Source organism: Mesocricetus auratus, unplaced genomic scaffold (genome assembly GCF_017639785.1).
Source record: "Mesocricetus auratus isolate SY011 unplaced genomic scaffold, BCM_Maur_2.0 Super-Scaffold_4256, whole genome shotgun sequence".
NCBI classification, from domain to species: domain Eukaryota; kingdom Metazoa; phylum Chordata; class Mammalia; order Rodentia; family Cricetidae; genus Mesocricetus; species Mesocricetus auratus.
The window spans coordinates 82,985,033-83,002,328 of record NW_024429182.1 but is presented as its reverse complement, the minus strand read 5'-3'; the positions used below and the strand labels follow the sequence as shown (position 1 = coordinate 83,002,328).

Sequence of the window (17,296 nt, the reverse complement as noted above, 5' to 3'; positions counted from 1 at the left end):
AAACTTCGAGGGGCCACCTCCATCCCAACTCTTCTTTTTGATCCAGTATGATTTCTAGTTTCAAAGTGTCACCCAGTGGCAGTGTGTTCCCAGCTCCAACACTTGGTGTCCTAGATCTACATTCTTGGCACCTGCTTCCTCAGCATGTACTACAGGGGAGGTGGGAGCCTGACTATCTATCTCTTCTGAGATGATAGCGCCCACCCTGGGGAACAGACAGACATCTACCAGCCCTGCTGTGTTTAGCCTGAGTGGACTCAGTGGCTCGGCTCATAGGCCTGGGTCCTCTGTGTGGCGATCTGCTCATCAGTCTGCACCCTCCTGCTCCTTCTTCCTGCTCTGACTGACAGAAGGGCAGGAGAGGTGGCTGAACTGCCTGCTGCTAACTTCCTGGGAGGCAGGGAACAAGACCAGTCTCCTTGGTACTCAATGTGCTTGGCTGGTTCTTAGGGGTTATGGCTCCTCCATGCCAGGAGACCAAGCCTGATTGCCAGGAAACCTCATTCAGATGACAGCTGTACCTTCTTCCTCCATTTTTGTCTGTCTGTTTTTGTTTTTGGAGACAGGGTTTCTCCACGTAGCCCTGACTATCCTGGAACTCACTATATAGACCAGGCTGATCTCAGAGATCCGTCCGCCTCTGCTTCCTGAGCGCTGAGATTAAAGGCTTGGGCCACCACCGCACACCTTCCTCCTTAACTCTCCCTTCATTTTTCCAGTTTGACCTTGTATTTCAGGATTTCACAGAATTTAGGAAAGAGTTCAACCTGGTTTTGCAAGCAGTCACCAGCATTCTTTTTTCTTTTTTCTTTTTTTTTTTTTTTTTGGTTTTTCGAGACAGGGTTTCTCTGTGGCTTTGGAGGCTGTCCTGGAGCTAGCTCTTGTAGACCAGGTTGGTCTCGAACTCACAGAGATCTGCCTGCCTCTACCTCCCGAGTGCTGGGATTAAAGGCGTGCGCCACCAACGCCCGGCTAGTCACCGGCATTCTTTGGAAACTTTTTTCACATTTTATTTAGTTTGTTTGAATATGTGTATCTGTGTATACATGTGAGTGGACACATACATACTTTGGTGTGCAAATTCAGGTCAGAGACAACATGTGGGAACCGATTCTCTCCTTCTACCATGTGGGTTCTGGGGGAATCTAACTCAGGTCAGGCTTGGCAGTGAGCACCTTTACCAGCTGAGCTCTCTCACTGATCCCCTGTCAGCACCCTTTGAAAACTTCACAGCTGGGCAAAAGGTAAGCAGCCTGCCTAACACAGGCACAGGCTCTCTAGACTCAGCAACCCAGAAAGAGAACAGGATCATCAGTGTCCAGAAAGATAAACCTCAATACCCACTATCTGTGACTAAAGAAAGTGGCTGGAGACGGGGCGGGAGGGAGACATTCTTAGACACTTTCTTTGTGGCTCTTGTTTCTGTGTGCTTTGAAATTACCCAATCCCACTTTTTATTTACTTGTTTATGTAGGCATTTGGAGACAGGGTTTCTTTATACAGCCCTGGTTGGCCTGGAACTCAGAGATCCACATGCCTCTACCAACATTAAAGGTATGTGCCACCATGCCGGGATCATTACTAGTTTTTAAAATGATAGTAAATTAAAGAACTAAACCAGTCAACAGTGTGGGGTCCCTGTGTACAACGGGATAAAGTGCACTGTGGAACACATGGAAGAGCTGTGTTCTATGCTAGCATAGTTTAAATGCTTAGGGATGCAGACACAGGAGTCAGGGAACAAAAGGATAAGGGGATTATATGGGAGCCAAGTCCACTGGGGGCAAGGGAGTGGATGTGAGGCTGGAGGCCTTCTCTGGTTGCTCACTGCCTGAGTGCTGGCTTATCAAGGATGGTGCTCGGATGATTGTTCACTGACACATTTTGTTTTGGTTTGTGTTTTTCCAGACATGGTTTCTCTGTGTAGTCCTGGCTGGCCTTGAACTCACAGAGATTAGCCTGCCTCTGTCTTCTGAGTACTGGGATTAAAGGTGTGCGCCACCACCACCCAGCTTACCGTCACATTTTAATGTCATTTTCAAAATGGATATTTTAATAAAAAATTGTACATTGTATGTAGATGCACATATCTACATGGAGGTATGTGCAAATGAGTGCAAATGCCCTTGGAAGCCAGAGACTTCTGATCTCCTGGAGCTGGAGTTATAGATGGTTGTAAGCCACCTGATGTTGGTGCTGGGAGCAAAATTTTCATCCTCTGGAAGAGCAGCAAGTACTCTTGATCACTGAGTCATTTCTCCAGTCCCTAGATCCTTCTTTAAAAAAATTATGTTTATTTTATGTGTATGGATGTTTTGGCTGCATGTATGTCTGTGCACAAGTGCATGGTGCCCATGGAGGCCAAGAGAGCATCAAATCCCCTAGAGCTGGGGTTACAGTTAGTGTGAGCTGCCGTATGGGTGCTGGGAACTGAACCCGGGTCCTTTAGAAGAGCAGATACTTCTGTTACATAAATATAAATGTCTAAAACAAGTAAACAACCATACAAAACACAGTCAAGTGTTAAAAGCATTGACCATTCTTCCAGAGGACCCAGGTTCCATCATGTGCTCAAGAGGAAACTGAGGTAGCTCAGAAAAACGATGGAGTTGCTCAAAGACGCAGTGAAAAGTTGAGGATAGACTAGTACCTTCACCTCTGTGCCCAACCCTGGCTGCCAGGCACCTTGCAGCACATTGGAAGCCTCCTGTCCAGCAAGGCTGCTGACTGCTGCTCTAATCTGCCCCTCACATCGGGCTGGGGAAGGAGATCCCAAGATAGACTGAAAACAGTGATTCGGCCAGTGCAGCTTTTATGAGTCGTTACCTAGGCTGGGGTGCACTCTGCAACAACGGTGCAGGTGTTGGGATGTTGCTATAAGTCACACTTCACCCCTGCTTAAGGAAGCCAAATAAACTCATCAGTCACCAGGGACTTGGGTGGAATAATTTCTTTGGTCTGCTGTCTGTGCCTTATGTGAGGTCAACAGACTTTTGCAAGAAGTCACACAGCACGCCCTCAGCCTCTTGCTGTCATATCTTACCACCTGAGGCTTTGCCTTGGTTGGTGACTGAAGAGGGGACATCACTTTCCTCAGCTGGGGCGGGTGAGGTCGGTATGGCACGTAGGTCTGCAGCTGCGGGAAGAGCCGGACCTCCAGAGGTGTCCGCACAGGGCTGGTGGGAGGACTAGGCTGCAGGGCCGGCTTGCTCTCAGTGGGAGAGAGTGAAGGCACGGATGGGTGAGGGAACAAAGGCACCGTTTTTCTTTCTGAGGGTATGAACAGAAATAATACAAGTGTAGAATCAAGAAGTGTGGAGCCAAGAGCCTGTTTCTCAGTGTATGGGTGAGGTAACTACCATGGAGACTCAGCCTCTCTGAGAGCCATCCCACGTGCCCCGCCCTGTCCCTACATTCAGAAAGAGGGTTGCTGTCTTACCTGGATTTTTGACAGATCCCACCAGAACTCTGTAGTTCTCTTTATTCGCACTCAAGCCTGCTATGACATCTTCAATCCTCCACAGATCCTTCTGTATCTGTGACTTCTCCTGGGGAAGACAGGGGGCTGGTTCACAATCTTCTTGGTTCCTTGCTAGAACTTTCTCCTAAGGACTTGTGATACCCCTGCAGTCAGGGTACCTCATCACAGAGGTGGTGAAAACTTGCTAGGGCAAGCACCAAGTCTACTCCTTGAGAAGCAGACCAGTGAGGAATGCTGGGAGCCATGTTTCTCCTAGATTCCCTGGATAATAGTAGGAAGTTCAGCCTCTGTCTTGCTCAAATAGCCTACTCTACCCAACTGAAAATAGGTCGCCTTGAACATCACAGGACTCAACTTAAATGATGTATGCAACACCTAGGCAACCTCACAGAGAATAGGAGAAGCCAGGACCAGGAGAGAAGAAGAAAACAGATTTTCAGTTTCACATGATAGAAAATTCTGGAATATGGCTGCATAACATGTGAATGGACTGAAGACTGCTCAAGAGAACTCTTAAAAATGCTGGCATTCTACAGGACTCAGAGAAAAATGACTAACAAACTGCTAATATAGGCAGACAGTTTACAATTTCCTACTTCACTGAGAAGCCTACCAGACACACTGTGGCCTATGGGCTAAAGATGGGTGCTCCAACGTTACAGAGGAACTGTCTAGGCAGTGAGATGTCTCTGTCAATTCTAGAATTTATATATTATCCTTCTGTGGTCTTTGATGGAGTTGAAGACAGTTATGGTATGGTTTTCCTTAGTTATAATAAAAGATAATTTACACATAAAACTTTAGACTCATAAAGATAGGATATATGATAGAATATTTTATTTAAATTTTGCCAAATGTTAATGAACTAAATATTGTTAACTATAGTTTTTGTTTGATAACTGTTTTGTTATAAATAAATTTACTATGTTAAAGTTAAAACCCTTCTTTTTTTGGGGGGGTGGCTTTGGAGACTGTCCTGGAACTAGCTCTTGTAGATCAGGTTGATCTCAAACTCACAGAGATCAGCCTGCCTCTGCCTTCCTAGTGCTGGGATTAAATGCCTGCACCACCATCTCCCAACTAAAACCCTTCTTTTTATTTAGACAGAAAAGAGATGATGGGGAATGCCCTCCTGTATATATGCTTCTCTTATTGGTTGATTAATAAAACACTGATTGGCCAGTAGCCAGACAGGAAGTACAGGCGGGGCTAGGAGCCAAGGAGAATTCTGGTGGAGGAAGGAGAGTGAGCCACCGAAGAGACACCATGTAGATACCGTGAAGATAGGATGCGATGCACTGGGCATTCTCTTGTAAGGTAAGGCCACATAGAAACATACAGATTAGTAGTTATGGGTTAATTATTAAGAGAGAGCTAGCCAATAAGAAGCCTGAGCCATTGGTCAAACAGTTTCTAATTAATAGAAGCCTCTGTGTGCTTATTTGGGGCAAAGTGGCTGTGGGAACAGGTGGGAAAGAAACTCTGTCCATAAGCCTTCTCATCCTGATAGACGGAACCCCCAAGGAAGAGCTTGGGGTAGCTGTTTGGCAGAGCTCACAGCCTAACAGGAGGCTGGTGAGTGGAGGGAGGTGACAACCCTCATTCTTGGTCACCTGGAAGAAGAAGGCTCTTCTGTGTCGCTCCTGCAGGGTCTGTTTCAGCTGTTCCACGTCCCTCTCCAACTTCAGGTACTCATTCCAAGCATTTTCCATCTCCTATTGGCCAAGAAAACACTCCTGGTCCCCAGGTGCCCCTTACCTTGTCCCCACTCAGCCCAGTCCCCTTGAGAACACCCACCCCTAACCTGCTGCCCTGTAGGTAAACGAGAAGGGGAGGGCTTAGACAGTCTGGTGGAAAGGAGACGGGAGGTGGCCCTGGCCTCCTGTGCTGCCCACTCTCCACCCCAAGACGGTTTTCCTCCCTGCCCTGGTAGAAATGTCAGCACCACACTGGACTGACAGCTACAACAGCAGCAGTTCTGACACTGTGCACAGACTTGAAGACTTCTTCATGAAACTGGTCTCCCTCAACTATCCCGATGCAAAGAAGCCTAAGGTGAGGAGTCAGACATGCTGCCCCTAGATAACCTACCACCAGGAGGCAGAGACAAGTTCTCAACAGCAGGGGTGATGGGAATTCAGCCATGCCAGCTCCCAGGGGAGGTGCCTGTCACCTCTTCACTCTCTACATACCGTGGACTCTCTGCAGAGCTCTGCCCGGATGTGGACGAGGTCCTCCTGGAGGAGTCTCTGCTGGCAAGTGATCTTTTCCAAGTGCTGTGGCTGATCTTGGTATTGCTCTGTCTGCCTGTGTAGAACCTCTAATACAGATTCTAGCTGGTCCTGTGCCAGAAAAAGCCAAGAGCAACAGGATGGGAGGGCTGTCCCCAACTGAGGAACCAAAGAGGCCAGAGCTGAGCTGGAGCAGAGACACAGGGCTGTAGACAGCAGCTCAGACTGGCCCAGGAGGCAAGTCTCCAAATATTCCTGTGCCTCAGTTTTCTTATCTACAAGGTGGGTACAGAACCTTCCAATTCCTTACAGATTACATGAAAACAAATTAAAGAAATAACAGAAAAAACTTTGCAAAAAAAAAGCATGTCACAGATCTTCAATACCATGAATATACATTATGAAAATACAAAAAGGAAAAAAGTTGCTCTGAGATTCTGACTGTGGCCCCAGCTCACCCCTCTCTTCCCATCTGAACTTGCTGCCTTGCAGCCCAGATCCTGGGGAAAGAAACTGAGGAAGTGGAAGGCTTGGTCCACTGGGCCAGGCCACCCTCTCCAAGGCAGACCTTTGGGTCTCCCATATCAAGTCATCAGACCTGCCAGTGCTCCACACTCCCAGGTTGAGACTAGGGCTGGAACAGAATGAGGGGTGCTTGAGCCAGGCAGACTGGGGTCCCCCCTAAAAGTAGGGGAGGTTCAGATGAGAGTCTTTGAGAAACACCCTTAGACAAAAAAGACTGAATGAACTAACACCTGCTGTTTATTTATTCCTCGTGGTTTTTAAACAGGATCAAGCACTGCATAGCCGAGGGGGACCTCAAAATTCTGACGCCCTTGAGTCTACCTTCCAAGTGCTAGGGTTACAGGTGTGTGCTGACCACACCTGTTTTATTTGTGATGCTGAGGACGGAAGCTGGGGCTGCACACGTCAGGCAAGTGCTCTATAACCTGAGCTACGCTCCTGCCCCCTTCCTGCTGTTGCTTAATGCTAACACGAGAGCACAAACACTGTTAGCAATGAAAAGAGTGCCTGCATGTCCCTCCACCCACCCCGCTATGATGCAAAGATGATGCATACTTTATTCTCCTTGAGAGCTCGGATCTTGTCTTCCAAGTCCTGGAGGATCCTGTCTTGTTCACAGAAAACACTCAACTTGACCTATAAGCAAGAACGAGTTGGAGAGGATGGGGGTGGGGGTGGGGTGACAGCAGGGCATGGCCTCAGGGATAAGAGCAGAAAGCCTCTGGCCAGAGCACCATCTGAACCCTGCGGGAAGCTGCCCAGGTCCAGTTAGGATGGCTGAGGAGCCAGACTGTCACTGGTAACTCACATCAATGTCACTCTCAGCGATCTTCATGGGCTTCAGACTTCGATCCTTAAGAAGATCTCGGCCTGTCATCTGGGAGGTGAACAATTTAATGATTAATTTGGTGTATGGAGCCAAAATTCAGGAAGGAAGTTAGTCCTATGGTGGATGGAGATGGAAGTCTCAGCAGAGGCAGGAGGCTCATGGCACAAAATGGGTAAAAACTTAAGTACTATCTGCATGTTTTAATGCCTACTTCATTATGGAAAAACTAGAACCTTTTGGTGATGCTAATACCATTATTAAATTTATCAAATCAAAGAAAATGTAGGAGCTCAAGTTACAGGGTTATCAGTTTTAAAGGTGTTTGCCCCAAATGAGCATAACATATTTCTGTGCATCTTCGTTGGTTTTCCAAGGATAAGAGAGGCCTGCTACTGTACCTAGGGAGAAATGCAGACCTACCACCCACGGCCCAGCCTGTTTCTAGTCTCAGAGAAGCCCCCTTTCCCATGAAGGCCAGCCTTCCTCACTCTATACTACTAAAAGATCCAGGCAAAGGGAGAAGGGACTCAGGTCAGGTCCAGCTAATGTTTTTAGACAACAAGGCTCGGCTGTACTCATGTAAGGTACAAGCTGCTGTACCATCTCAACAAAGTAACCAACAAGTCACCCACACTTCCAGGCCAGTGGAACATCCCACTTCACATCCTCAGTCAACTAAGCAGGCAGCTTGCTGCCTTCCTGCTCCCATTGACACCCAAGAAGCTGATTTCAACACTCTATCCCATGCTTCCGTTGCCCCTCGGCACTTTCCTGCCACAGGCTGTGCAGATGTGGGCTCCCATGGCCAAGATGAAGTCAGGCTTAATGTATCTCAAATTGTGAGTCCATCTCTATTCTGTTTTCAAGCTCTGATGAGTGGACTTGGAGAATATGGTAATCATAGCAGAGGTGGGTAGTGTGTATGAACTGGGCAGAAGGCTCCAGGATGGACAGACAAACAGTTGCTAGAGAGATAGCTGTGTTTTCTCCCCACTCCATCTGGAAGGACCAAGAGGTTTGCTAGTGTGAATCAGGAGTCAAAATTCATTGGCAATCATTCCCTTCAGACTAACCACATCCACATGCCCAACTGTCTTACACCCTATCTTAGAAAGTCTAAGCCAACATCAAATGACTTCTTTTAGAAACATATTATTTATTTTACAAGTGTGAGAGTTCTGCCTGCATGTATGTCAGCGTACCATATGCATGGGTCTGTGTACTCATGGAAGCCAGAAAGGGTGTTGGGTCTCTTGTAACTGGACTTACAGAGAGTTGTGAGTTGACACATGGGTGCTGGGAATGGAAACCGAGTCTTCTGAAGAAGCAGCCAGTGCTCTTAACCACTAGGCCATCTCACTATCCCATCAAATGAATTCTTGCTCTGAGCTAAGGACTGATTCCATTTGGCCACACAGCAGAGAGCAGGGACGCTGACCTTGCTTATTTTGTGGTAACACCCAAACATAAGGCCTGGCGCTCAGCACGCATTCATGGAACTTCCTGGTGTCTGTGTTAGAGTATGTGTACATGTATGTACATGGTTGGAACATATGGAGCCCTGCAAACGATCCCTCCCAAGGGGAGGGCTGTGAGTTGGTCTCTGAAGAAGCTGTCGTGGGCTCATTAACCAGCTAGAAATCACTTTCAAATTGAGGCGCACTCTGGGGATTTCCCCCAGCAAACTCTTCCCCCTTTTCCTCTGAAACTTTTTATCAGGGATGCCTGTGATGCTTAAATAAGGCAGAGGATCTAACTGAGCAATGCCTCATTTATCCAGCACCATCAGGGAAGAAATGAGGTGTCCACACACAAAGGCACTCTGAGAAAGCGAGATCTAAATTAAGCTTTCTGGTGGCATCCCCTCTGAAAGTGTGCCCTTCACCGCTGTCCTCAGCAATTCTGGTTCCAACCTTTTGCCTCTCTCTCTTTCTCCTCCCCGACTCCCTGCCCCAGGGATAGTCACATTTCCTCTTTTCTAAGAAATAGGCCTCTCTTGTCCTCTTTAATGTGCTGTGTATAAAGTGTTGGGAGCTATGAATTCAAAGTGCTTGCCTTTCTTTCTTCCCTTTGAGTGGGTCTGGTGCCTTCAGGGTGTCCCTCTCACAGGGCGTCTGTCACCACTGTGGCGCTTGCAGTATTGGATTACAATGACATTTGCTCAGTTCTCTCCAGACATATTAACCACATTAGGGGGCACTATGGAGACTAAAATGTATTTTCTTTCCTTGAAGCCCAGTCAGGACTTGGCATATGGAGGCGATACAGAGAATGTTTCCTGAGTGAGTTCATGAATATGTCGAAATCAGACTGTCTGGTTTGGCTTCCAGTGGAGTAAAGGTCACACACAGGCCATAGGGCATCAGCTTCCTGAAAGTTCTTCTACAACTCAGAGGTCCTTCAGTTTAGCTCTGTTCCAGAAAAAGGATGCTCTAAAGTTAGCTACAGCCACAGGTAGTATGTGCAGTGAAGTTTCCCTTTTTAAATTGTGCTCCATGATAACAGTATTTATAGTCACTTAAAAATGTCAACAATGGGGGCATTATCTGTCACCAGAAAAATCAAAAGTCTTGGGTCCTCATTCATCTTTAAAAAATCTCTCCATGGGAAGAGACTCAGGGCCCGTGGGCCCTCCCACTTCTCCTCTACCACATCAGGACATGATGCCTGACTCCCTCAGTCTGTAGCCTCCCTCAGAATATTCTAAGAGCTGGCTTCATTGCAAAAGAGACCATCCAAAGGGTGGCCATCCAGTTCCAGACTGGTACCTGCATGTCAACACCCTGCCCCAGCGGAGGCAGGGACAGTAGAACCTATGGCTTCCCTAAAGTGTGCAGGCACTGCTGCTCCCTCCCAGGGAACCCATGCTCAGGCCTATCTATGTGGAGGCAGACATGTGAAGATGGAGACACAACACAAGCTGATGGCAAGCCAGGCAAGCTCCCCTCCCTCTGCAACACAAAAGATGGAGCCACAGGACACCACAGATGAGCAGCTCAGCCCCAATGCTGACTCTGGGTTAAAGAAAATCAACTGAAATGACTTGCAGGAAGCGAGGGGCGTCAGGAGAGCAACTGCTTAAGCAAGTGATGATGCCGGCCCTGAGCCAGAAGCAATGGAATGGCCCCGCCTGGAGACATGGATCCGATCATCTTACGCTTCTCCCGGGCCGACAGCCCCGTGCTGACTTCTTCAGCACTTTGTAAAGCACGTTGATCAAAGGTTCATTATTTTTAATCTGTTCCGAACAGAAAGGCAAATACAACAAAACGTAACAGGTGAGACATCCAACGACACTTGAAGCAGCCACAGTCTGGGGGCTGGCAAGGGGGAACCTCAGAGGTGAGGTGTGCAGACAGTTGAGACAGCCTCGGTGTGTGAGCTCCCAGCTAGGGACTTCCCTGCTACCTGCCTCTGAAGAACAGGCCTAATCAGCTTTGCTTACTTGTGGACAGGGGAGACTGTGTGGGCTGACAAGGTCCACTTCCTGGCTCACTTCCTTCCTAGTTCTGCTGCGGAAGGAGAGGGGAAGCTTGACAGAAGAAATCAGCTTCTTCTTGCCTCCCTCACCACATTCTGTAACACCTGGAAGCCTGGATTAGAGTGGCCCCATGCCTCGTCTCATTTCTAAGAATTATTTTCCACAGAAAGTCCTTGAATTTCACTTCCATACATGTGGTGCAGCTAAATGTCTATGACTAACCAACTGATGATCCTAAATGCTTACAACTGGTGCTGGAAATAGTCTGTCAGGCCCTCAAGACCACTCAGTGGGCAATGCTGCCACTGAACCTGAGGACCTGAGCTTAATCCCGGGATCCACATGGTGGAAGGAGAGAACTAGCTCCTGTAGGTTGTCCTCTGACCACATCTCCAGCTTTACCACACACACACACACACACACACACACACACACACACACACACACACACTAAAGAAATGCAAAGAGAGGAAAGAAAACACTGTACCTACCCTCCATGTGGGTAGATCCCAGACCAAGGGAAGTTTCATTTTTTATTAAAGGGTTGGCAATTGAACCCAGGGCCTCATGTATACTAGATAACTATTTTACCCCAAATTATACCCCTGAACTGACATCAAGATTCCTACGGTAGCTCTCCAACTTTAGCATGCAGAATCACCTGGAAGGTTCAGGCTCCATGCGAGAGGCAGTCTGGAGTAGGACTCAGGATTTTGCATTCCTAACAGATTCCCAGGTGTTGCTGCAGTAGCTGGTCGGAGACCACACTTTGAGAACCACCAATTCTGAGGGAGGTGTGGCTCAGGCCTTGTTTAGCCTTAACGAAGCCCTGGGCTCTGTCCAGTACCACATAAACTAGACTCAGATGCACTTATAATCCCAGACTCAGGGACAGAGGCCGGAAGATACAAGTCCAAGGTCATTGATAGATGAGACCTTGTCTCAAAACAAAAATAACAACAAAAAAAATACAAAACAACCACTTTGAGGAAATCTTTCTCAACCATGACTGCACATTAAAAACACCTAAGGAATTGTTTGTTTGTTTGGCTGGTTTTTAAAGAGTAATGCTTGAATATTACCAATTAAGTCAGAGTCTCTAAGCATGGGACTCAAACAACGATGTGTATTTTCCAAGTTCTCCGGTGGTTTAGTTCACAGCTGGGGCTAGTAATCTCTGTCACTAAATGGCAGACCTCAAATTTTAGTGTGAACAAAGGTCACATCGGAGCTTGAGCCCAGGATTCTTAGTTCAAGAGTGCTTACTCAGTAGAGACCTCCAGATTTGCCTTAAAGAAAACAAAGCATTTACTTAACTGTGTGCATGTGTGGAGGTCAGAGGTCAGCTTGGGAGTCAGTTCTCTCCTTCCACCACTTGGGTCCTGGGAATCAAATTCAGGTCATGGGGCTTGGCAGCAAGCACCTTTACCTGTTTTACATCCAACCTCTGCTTTTATTTTTATTTACTTTTGAGTCAGGCTCTATGTATCCTTGGCTAGCCTGGAACTATGTAGCCTAGACTGCTTTGCACTTGAAGCAATCCTTCTGTCTCTGCCCTATTGAATGCTGGAACTATAGTCATGGATCATGCCAGGCTCTAAAGTTTGTTTATTTGTTCTTTGAGGCAAATTCTCCATGGGAATCTTTGGTGGCTGTCCTGGAACTCCCTATGTAAACCAGGCTGGCCTCAAGCTCACAGGGATCCACGCTCCTCTGCATCTCAGTGCTGGGATTCAAGGTGTAAGCAACCATGTCCAGCTAAAAAAAAAAACATTTTTTTCAAGACAGAACTTCTCTATGTAGTCCTGGCTGTCCTGGAACTCACTCTGTAGACCAGGATGGCCTGGAACTCACAGAGATCCAACTGCTTCTGCCTCTCAAGTTCTGGAATTAAAGGTGTATGCCACCACCACCTAGAAAGAATATTTTAAGGGAGGAAGTCATTATGATCTGTGGGCTGACCTCTAATTTATAGGCTCAAATAATCCTCCTGTCTCAGTTCCCTAAGAAGCTGGGACCACAGGTGTGTATCATCATACCTGGCTTAGATCTGTATTTTTAAAACTCAAGTTCCTAGGTGTCCTAGAAATAGCTGATGTCCCAGATAACAACCTAAAAAAACTCTGCTCCAGAAGCTGACTTTGGAAAAAGACAATCCCTGATCTCAGGCTCAAACTGTCAGAGAGAGTCCAGAGTGCTACAGATGTGAAGCCGACAATGGCACACTTCCTAGAACTCCCTGGGGTTGAAGGCAACCTTCTGTATCTACAAAGACATTGCCTGAGCAGCCAAACACACCCTGCTCAGCCTTGCATTAATGTGTTTCACAGCTGTATAAAAATAACTCAAAGTCAGGAACACAGACACAAATCCATAGTTCAGGAGTCCCGGTACTGGAGAACAAATTCGGTAACACTATCTAAAAGAGTAATATTTTAAATACTATGGATAACAACGACCCCATCACAGGCAACTCTTTGGAGTGCAGGTTTTGGGAAGCAGATTTCCATGATGGAAACACAGCCCAAAGATGACAAACTCAGGGCTTAAGGCAGCACCAGTCTTGAGCTTTGAAGAAGTCCCTTAATGGCTCTGAGACACAGGTCCTTGATTAACAGGGTAGGGGCAGTAATTGCTGTTACTTAGGGTTACTGGGAGAATTAAAATACAAATAAACCAAGTGTCCACACTGCCAGGCAGAGCAGAAGTTTCATCCCTGCTCAGTCCTTTCTACCCTGTCATCACCAAGAGAAAGAAAGTCAGAGAAGCAAGGACACCCCAAAACAGGCTAGCTAAGAGCATCTTCTAAGAGGCACCTTCATCTGATCACCTGGCCCCACAGCAACAATATTCACCCGAGGGAGGAAAACCCACCCAAGGTGCTAGGGAGAAACCACCGCCAGGAAACTGGGTGTTAGCTGATCAGAGGGGTGGATGGGTCCTGGATCCTTAGCTCTTGGGACAAGAACATGAAAGAACCTGAGTCAACAGAGCAGAGTAAGGGGATCAGTAGATCAGATGTGGGAAGGGGAAGTCTCTAGAGAAGCTGGTTGTAGGACTGGGGATAGAGCAGCAGCAGTGCACCTGCCCAGCAAGCACATGACCCTGAGTTGTACATACATACACCTGAGTGGCTGGTGCAAGTTCAAAGCCAGCCTGGGCTACAAAATGAACTCAACATCAGTCTGTGAATTTATTAATAGTAAGACCCTGTCTTAAAGCAAAAAGAAAGAAGAGTGTTGGTGACATAGTTGAGTATGGCTCAGTGGTAGGGTGCTTGCCCCACATGTATAGAAACAGGAAGTTGATCCTAGAGAGGCCGAGTTTGTCTCCCATGCCAGAATGGTCTTCAGGTCTTACTCAAGTACATCCACTTTCCTAGGTGTGTGATCTCTTCTTGCTCTGTCTCCTCCTGCAGTGCCACACTCAAATCCTCCCATTTCAAGGACATTCTGCCCAGCATGTCACAGCACCCACAAGCCAATATGTCTTGGAGTTCCAATCCGTGTAGCCCAGTGACAGGACATTCACCACTCTAGAGAAGGCCCTGTCAGAAAAGCATTTCTACCAACTGAACCCTGTCTGCCTGTAGCTGCTATCTACAAGCTCAATCCTCTTTAGAGTCACAGAAAATACAGGGTAACACACCAGAGCTCCACAACCTGTTTCCATATCTTTCAAGTTGTCCCTAACTCCTTGTCACTGCACAGCAGCTGGGCAGTTCCCACTGTGAGTCTTCTCACAGGCATATTTCCCACCATGGAAATCCTCCCTGGCTCCATAGATAAGCTGGGAGAAGAAGAGACCTGAATTCACAGAGGAAGGGGACATCGGCATTCAAGGAAAGCAGAGCAGTGACATGTGGTTAACCCCCTGGACCACTACCCCAGACAATGGACATTGGAACACTTTTAGACTTAGCAGGCTGATTTAGGCTTTGAACATCTGTAAACGTATTCATCTGGAGGCCCTCAACCCTGGGCAGTTGGCCACTCCTCTTAGAATCCAATACCCCAGCTGGGTCTGTGCAGGTCAGACCAGGTCCCTGCCCTCTGGAGGGAGTCAGGGAGGCACACTAGCCTTTCTGATCAACACCACACACACAGTCTAGTATCTTCTCTCACATAGGCAGTGGGAGAATCGAGCCTCTTCTGCTGCAAAAGAGGTTCATCCGGGGACTAGCTCCCTGAGAAGAGCTCAGTAACTATAGTAGCAGATGCACAACCAGGAAAATCTGGCTATAAGCATAGCTGTTCTCATGGCAAACTATGTCAGCACCTAGAATACCTCCTCAGGTGATATCACTCCTAGCTAGGGAAGCACCACTGGATACAACTTGCTTCTCCAGCCTATCAAATCCATTTCCTGCCACTGGAACCCAAGTTTGGCTCCCCAAAAGTTTAATGCCTTTGGGACCATAGCAGCACAAATGACATGCTATTAAAGGCTGGTAGCAAGGTGAATGTGAGCTTCAGAGTAAGCATCGGACCCAAATGTACATTGTCTCCAGTGTGGCTTTGAGAAAGTAATTTACTTCCCCTATAGGGCTACTGAGCAAGCTAATGCAATAAAGTAAAACACATTACATGGGCCATCACTACTTAAGCTTCCTGTTGGGAGTCTGCACAAACAGGAACTCTTGCTCCGAAGCCTGTGCCTCAGTTTCTCCTCCTTTAATCTCTGTGCTCACTGAGCCTTCCTGCCTAAGGCCTGTGACAGAATCAGGAGTCAGTATGATGTTTCCACCTTACCTCATAGCTCTAATCTCACCACTGTGCCCTGGCTCATTTTGACTCACTCTGGTCCTGTCCTCACCTACTTCCTGACAACTCTGAGCCATGATTCCTCAAAGCTTTGTTCACATGCTTCCTGCTTCCTCAGAACCCTTTCTCATGGCCCAGAGGAATTCTCATGACTCCAACTCAGAACTGAACCAAAAAACAAAACAAAAACCAAAAAAAAAATGTTTTGTTTTTTTTTTAAGACAGCTTTGAAGCCTGTCCTGGAACTTGCTCTGTAGACCAGGCTGGCCTCCAATTCACAGAGATCCTCCTATCTCTGCCTCTTGAGTGATGGGATTAAAGGAGTGCACTACCAATGTCCAGCCCAAATAAATCTTTGTATGATCATAGTATATACTATCATTTGGTAATATTTTCTTTCCCCAGCCCATACAACTTTGAAATTTCCTATGACTAGGGCCTCAGTTTTTCTTTTGCAACTGCCCTTGTCTTCTGTAGAGCTGGGCATATAGCAAGTGTTTAACAGATGCATAAGAGAACTGGGAGATATCTAACCAAAGGCCTTGGTGGGCTGTGGCTTGGGAAAACTCCCACCTGCTGCCTTAGGTGCTCGAATTTACAGCTGAGCTCCATGAGGCTGGAAGAAGATCCCTGCATTAGAAATATCTCAAGCCAGGTACACAGTGCAGTGGAGATACATATGATCCACAGGTCCCTTCCCTTCCTGGGCTGACTAAGGTTACTCTCCTCCAGTCTGTTCCAAACCCCAGCATGAGGAGGACCATCCTCAGAGGGAATATGCAAGGTTGTGGCAAGTTGGTAGCAGTTTTTTCCAGGGAAGAATGTATCCCATTTCCCCAGGAGCCTTTCAGATCTGTTGTGATGGCTGAGCCAGAGCCCCAGCTTTAAGCATGGACAGGCTCCTAGAGCACAGCTTAATGGGAGAGCCTATGGATGGGCCTCAGAGTCCCATGGCTCTATGTGGAACTTGCTTCCTCATCGACAAACCCAAAGGACCCACCAAGCCACCTGTGACTAAAAACACTCATCAGCTACTCCCTGTGAACCAAACACACTCCCACAAGCAGCAAAGGCTCTGAGGAAGCCAATGACTACTTCCAAGGAACCTCTGGGTCTAACCAAGGGAAGGAAAAGATCAAAATCATTTCCCTCATTCTCTAAGCCAGAGACCTCCCACTAGAGCTCACAAGCAACTTCATAAGAGTCAGACTGTAAGCAATGAAGCAGGAGTTTTTACTTAGGGTCTGGAGCGTGAGTATTGGGCTCCAGTAGCTAATACTCTCAGAAATATGAGTGTCCACAGGAGGTGGGATCCTGATGCCACTCACCGTCAAAGATTGATTATCTTTATTTAGAAGAGCGTGTGCCTGTGTGAGCTTATTGCCCCATGTGCGTGCAGGTGTAGGTGTAGGTCAGAAGGAACTGGATGCTCTAGGAGTATTAGGTGGTCGTGAGCTACCTGCAGTGGGTCCTGGGAACTGAACCTAGGTCCTCTGCAAGAGCAGCAAGTACTCCTAACCACTGAGTCATCTCTCCAGCCCCACCACCCACCTTTAGATCCAAGTACTCCAGGTCCTTCTTCAGCTGGAGGTAGGTGTCATCAGCCTTCCAAGGAAGCAGAGAGAAAAAAGACAGTTACAAACACTAGGAGTTAAAACACACTTGGGTCTTCACAAGTAGATCATTCACATTACACAACTCTGGAGACATGGGACCACAGCAGACCAACACACTGGGCCATGGAGGAAGCACAGATGTCTTGCTGCAACTCGGAGCCCTCTTTCAGCATGGCAGAGCTTGTGGGTCACTATGGGGAAAGCCAGCTTATGCCTGCACCCACTGTGGTTTGATGGGGAGGATCCCACAAGGGGGCTAGGGCAGTAGAGCAGATGAGGCAGATGCTGGGCTCCTGAGGCAGAACCAGGAGATCTGCCTGAAAGAGCACTTGCCACACCCAAAGCTAGGATCCCAGTGACACCACTGCTC

The 17,296-nt window shown here is 47.5% G+C and overlaps 1 protein-coding gene across 16 annotated transcripts in view; it reads right to left on the bottom strand.

Moving 5' to 3' along the window:
* Plekha7 (pleckstrin homology domain containing A7) overlaps positions 1-17,296 on the bottom strand; it is a 189,976-nt gene that overhangs the window by 14,066 nt on the left and 158,614 nt on the right. For 11 of the 16 annotated variants that reach the window (XR_005880910.1, XM_013117524.3, XM_013117526.3 and 8 more), the window contains 8 exons: positions 16,862-16,915; positions 10,224-10,304; positions 7,046-7,114; positions 6,793-6,873; positions 5,674-5,823; positions 5,095-5,196; positions 3,440-3,548; positions 3,044-3,270 (listed from right to left, as the gene is read on the bottom strand). Coding sequence is in view for 15 of the 16 variants with exons in the window: in XM_013117524.3 (XP_012972978.2) it covers positions 3,044-3,270; positions 3,440-3,548; positions 5,095-5,196; positions 5,674-5,823; positions 6,793-6,873; positions 7,046-7,114; positions 10,224-10,304; positions 16,862-16,915 (873 nt within the window). In the remaining variant the exon portion in view is untranslated. The remainder of the gene's footprint in view (positions 1-3,043; positions 3,271-3,439; positions 3,549-5,094; positions 5,197-5,673; positions 5,824-6,792; positions 6,874-7,045; positions 7,115-10,223; positions 10,305-16,861; positions 16,916-17,296) is intronic. The other 5 variants (XM_013117528.3, XM_013117531.3, XM_005075632.4 and 2 more) reach the window with 1 other exon arrangement.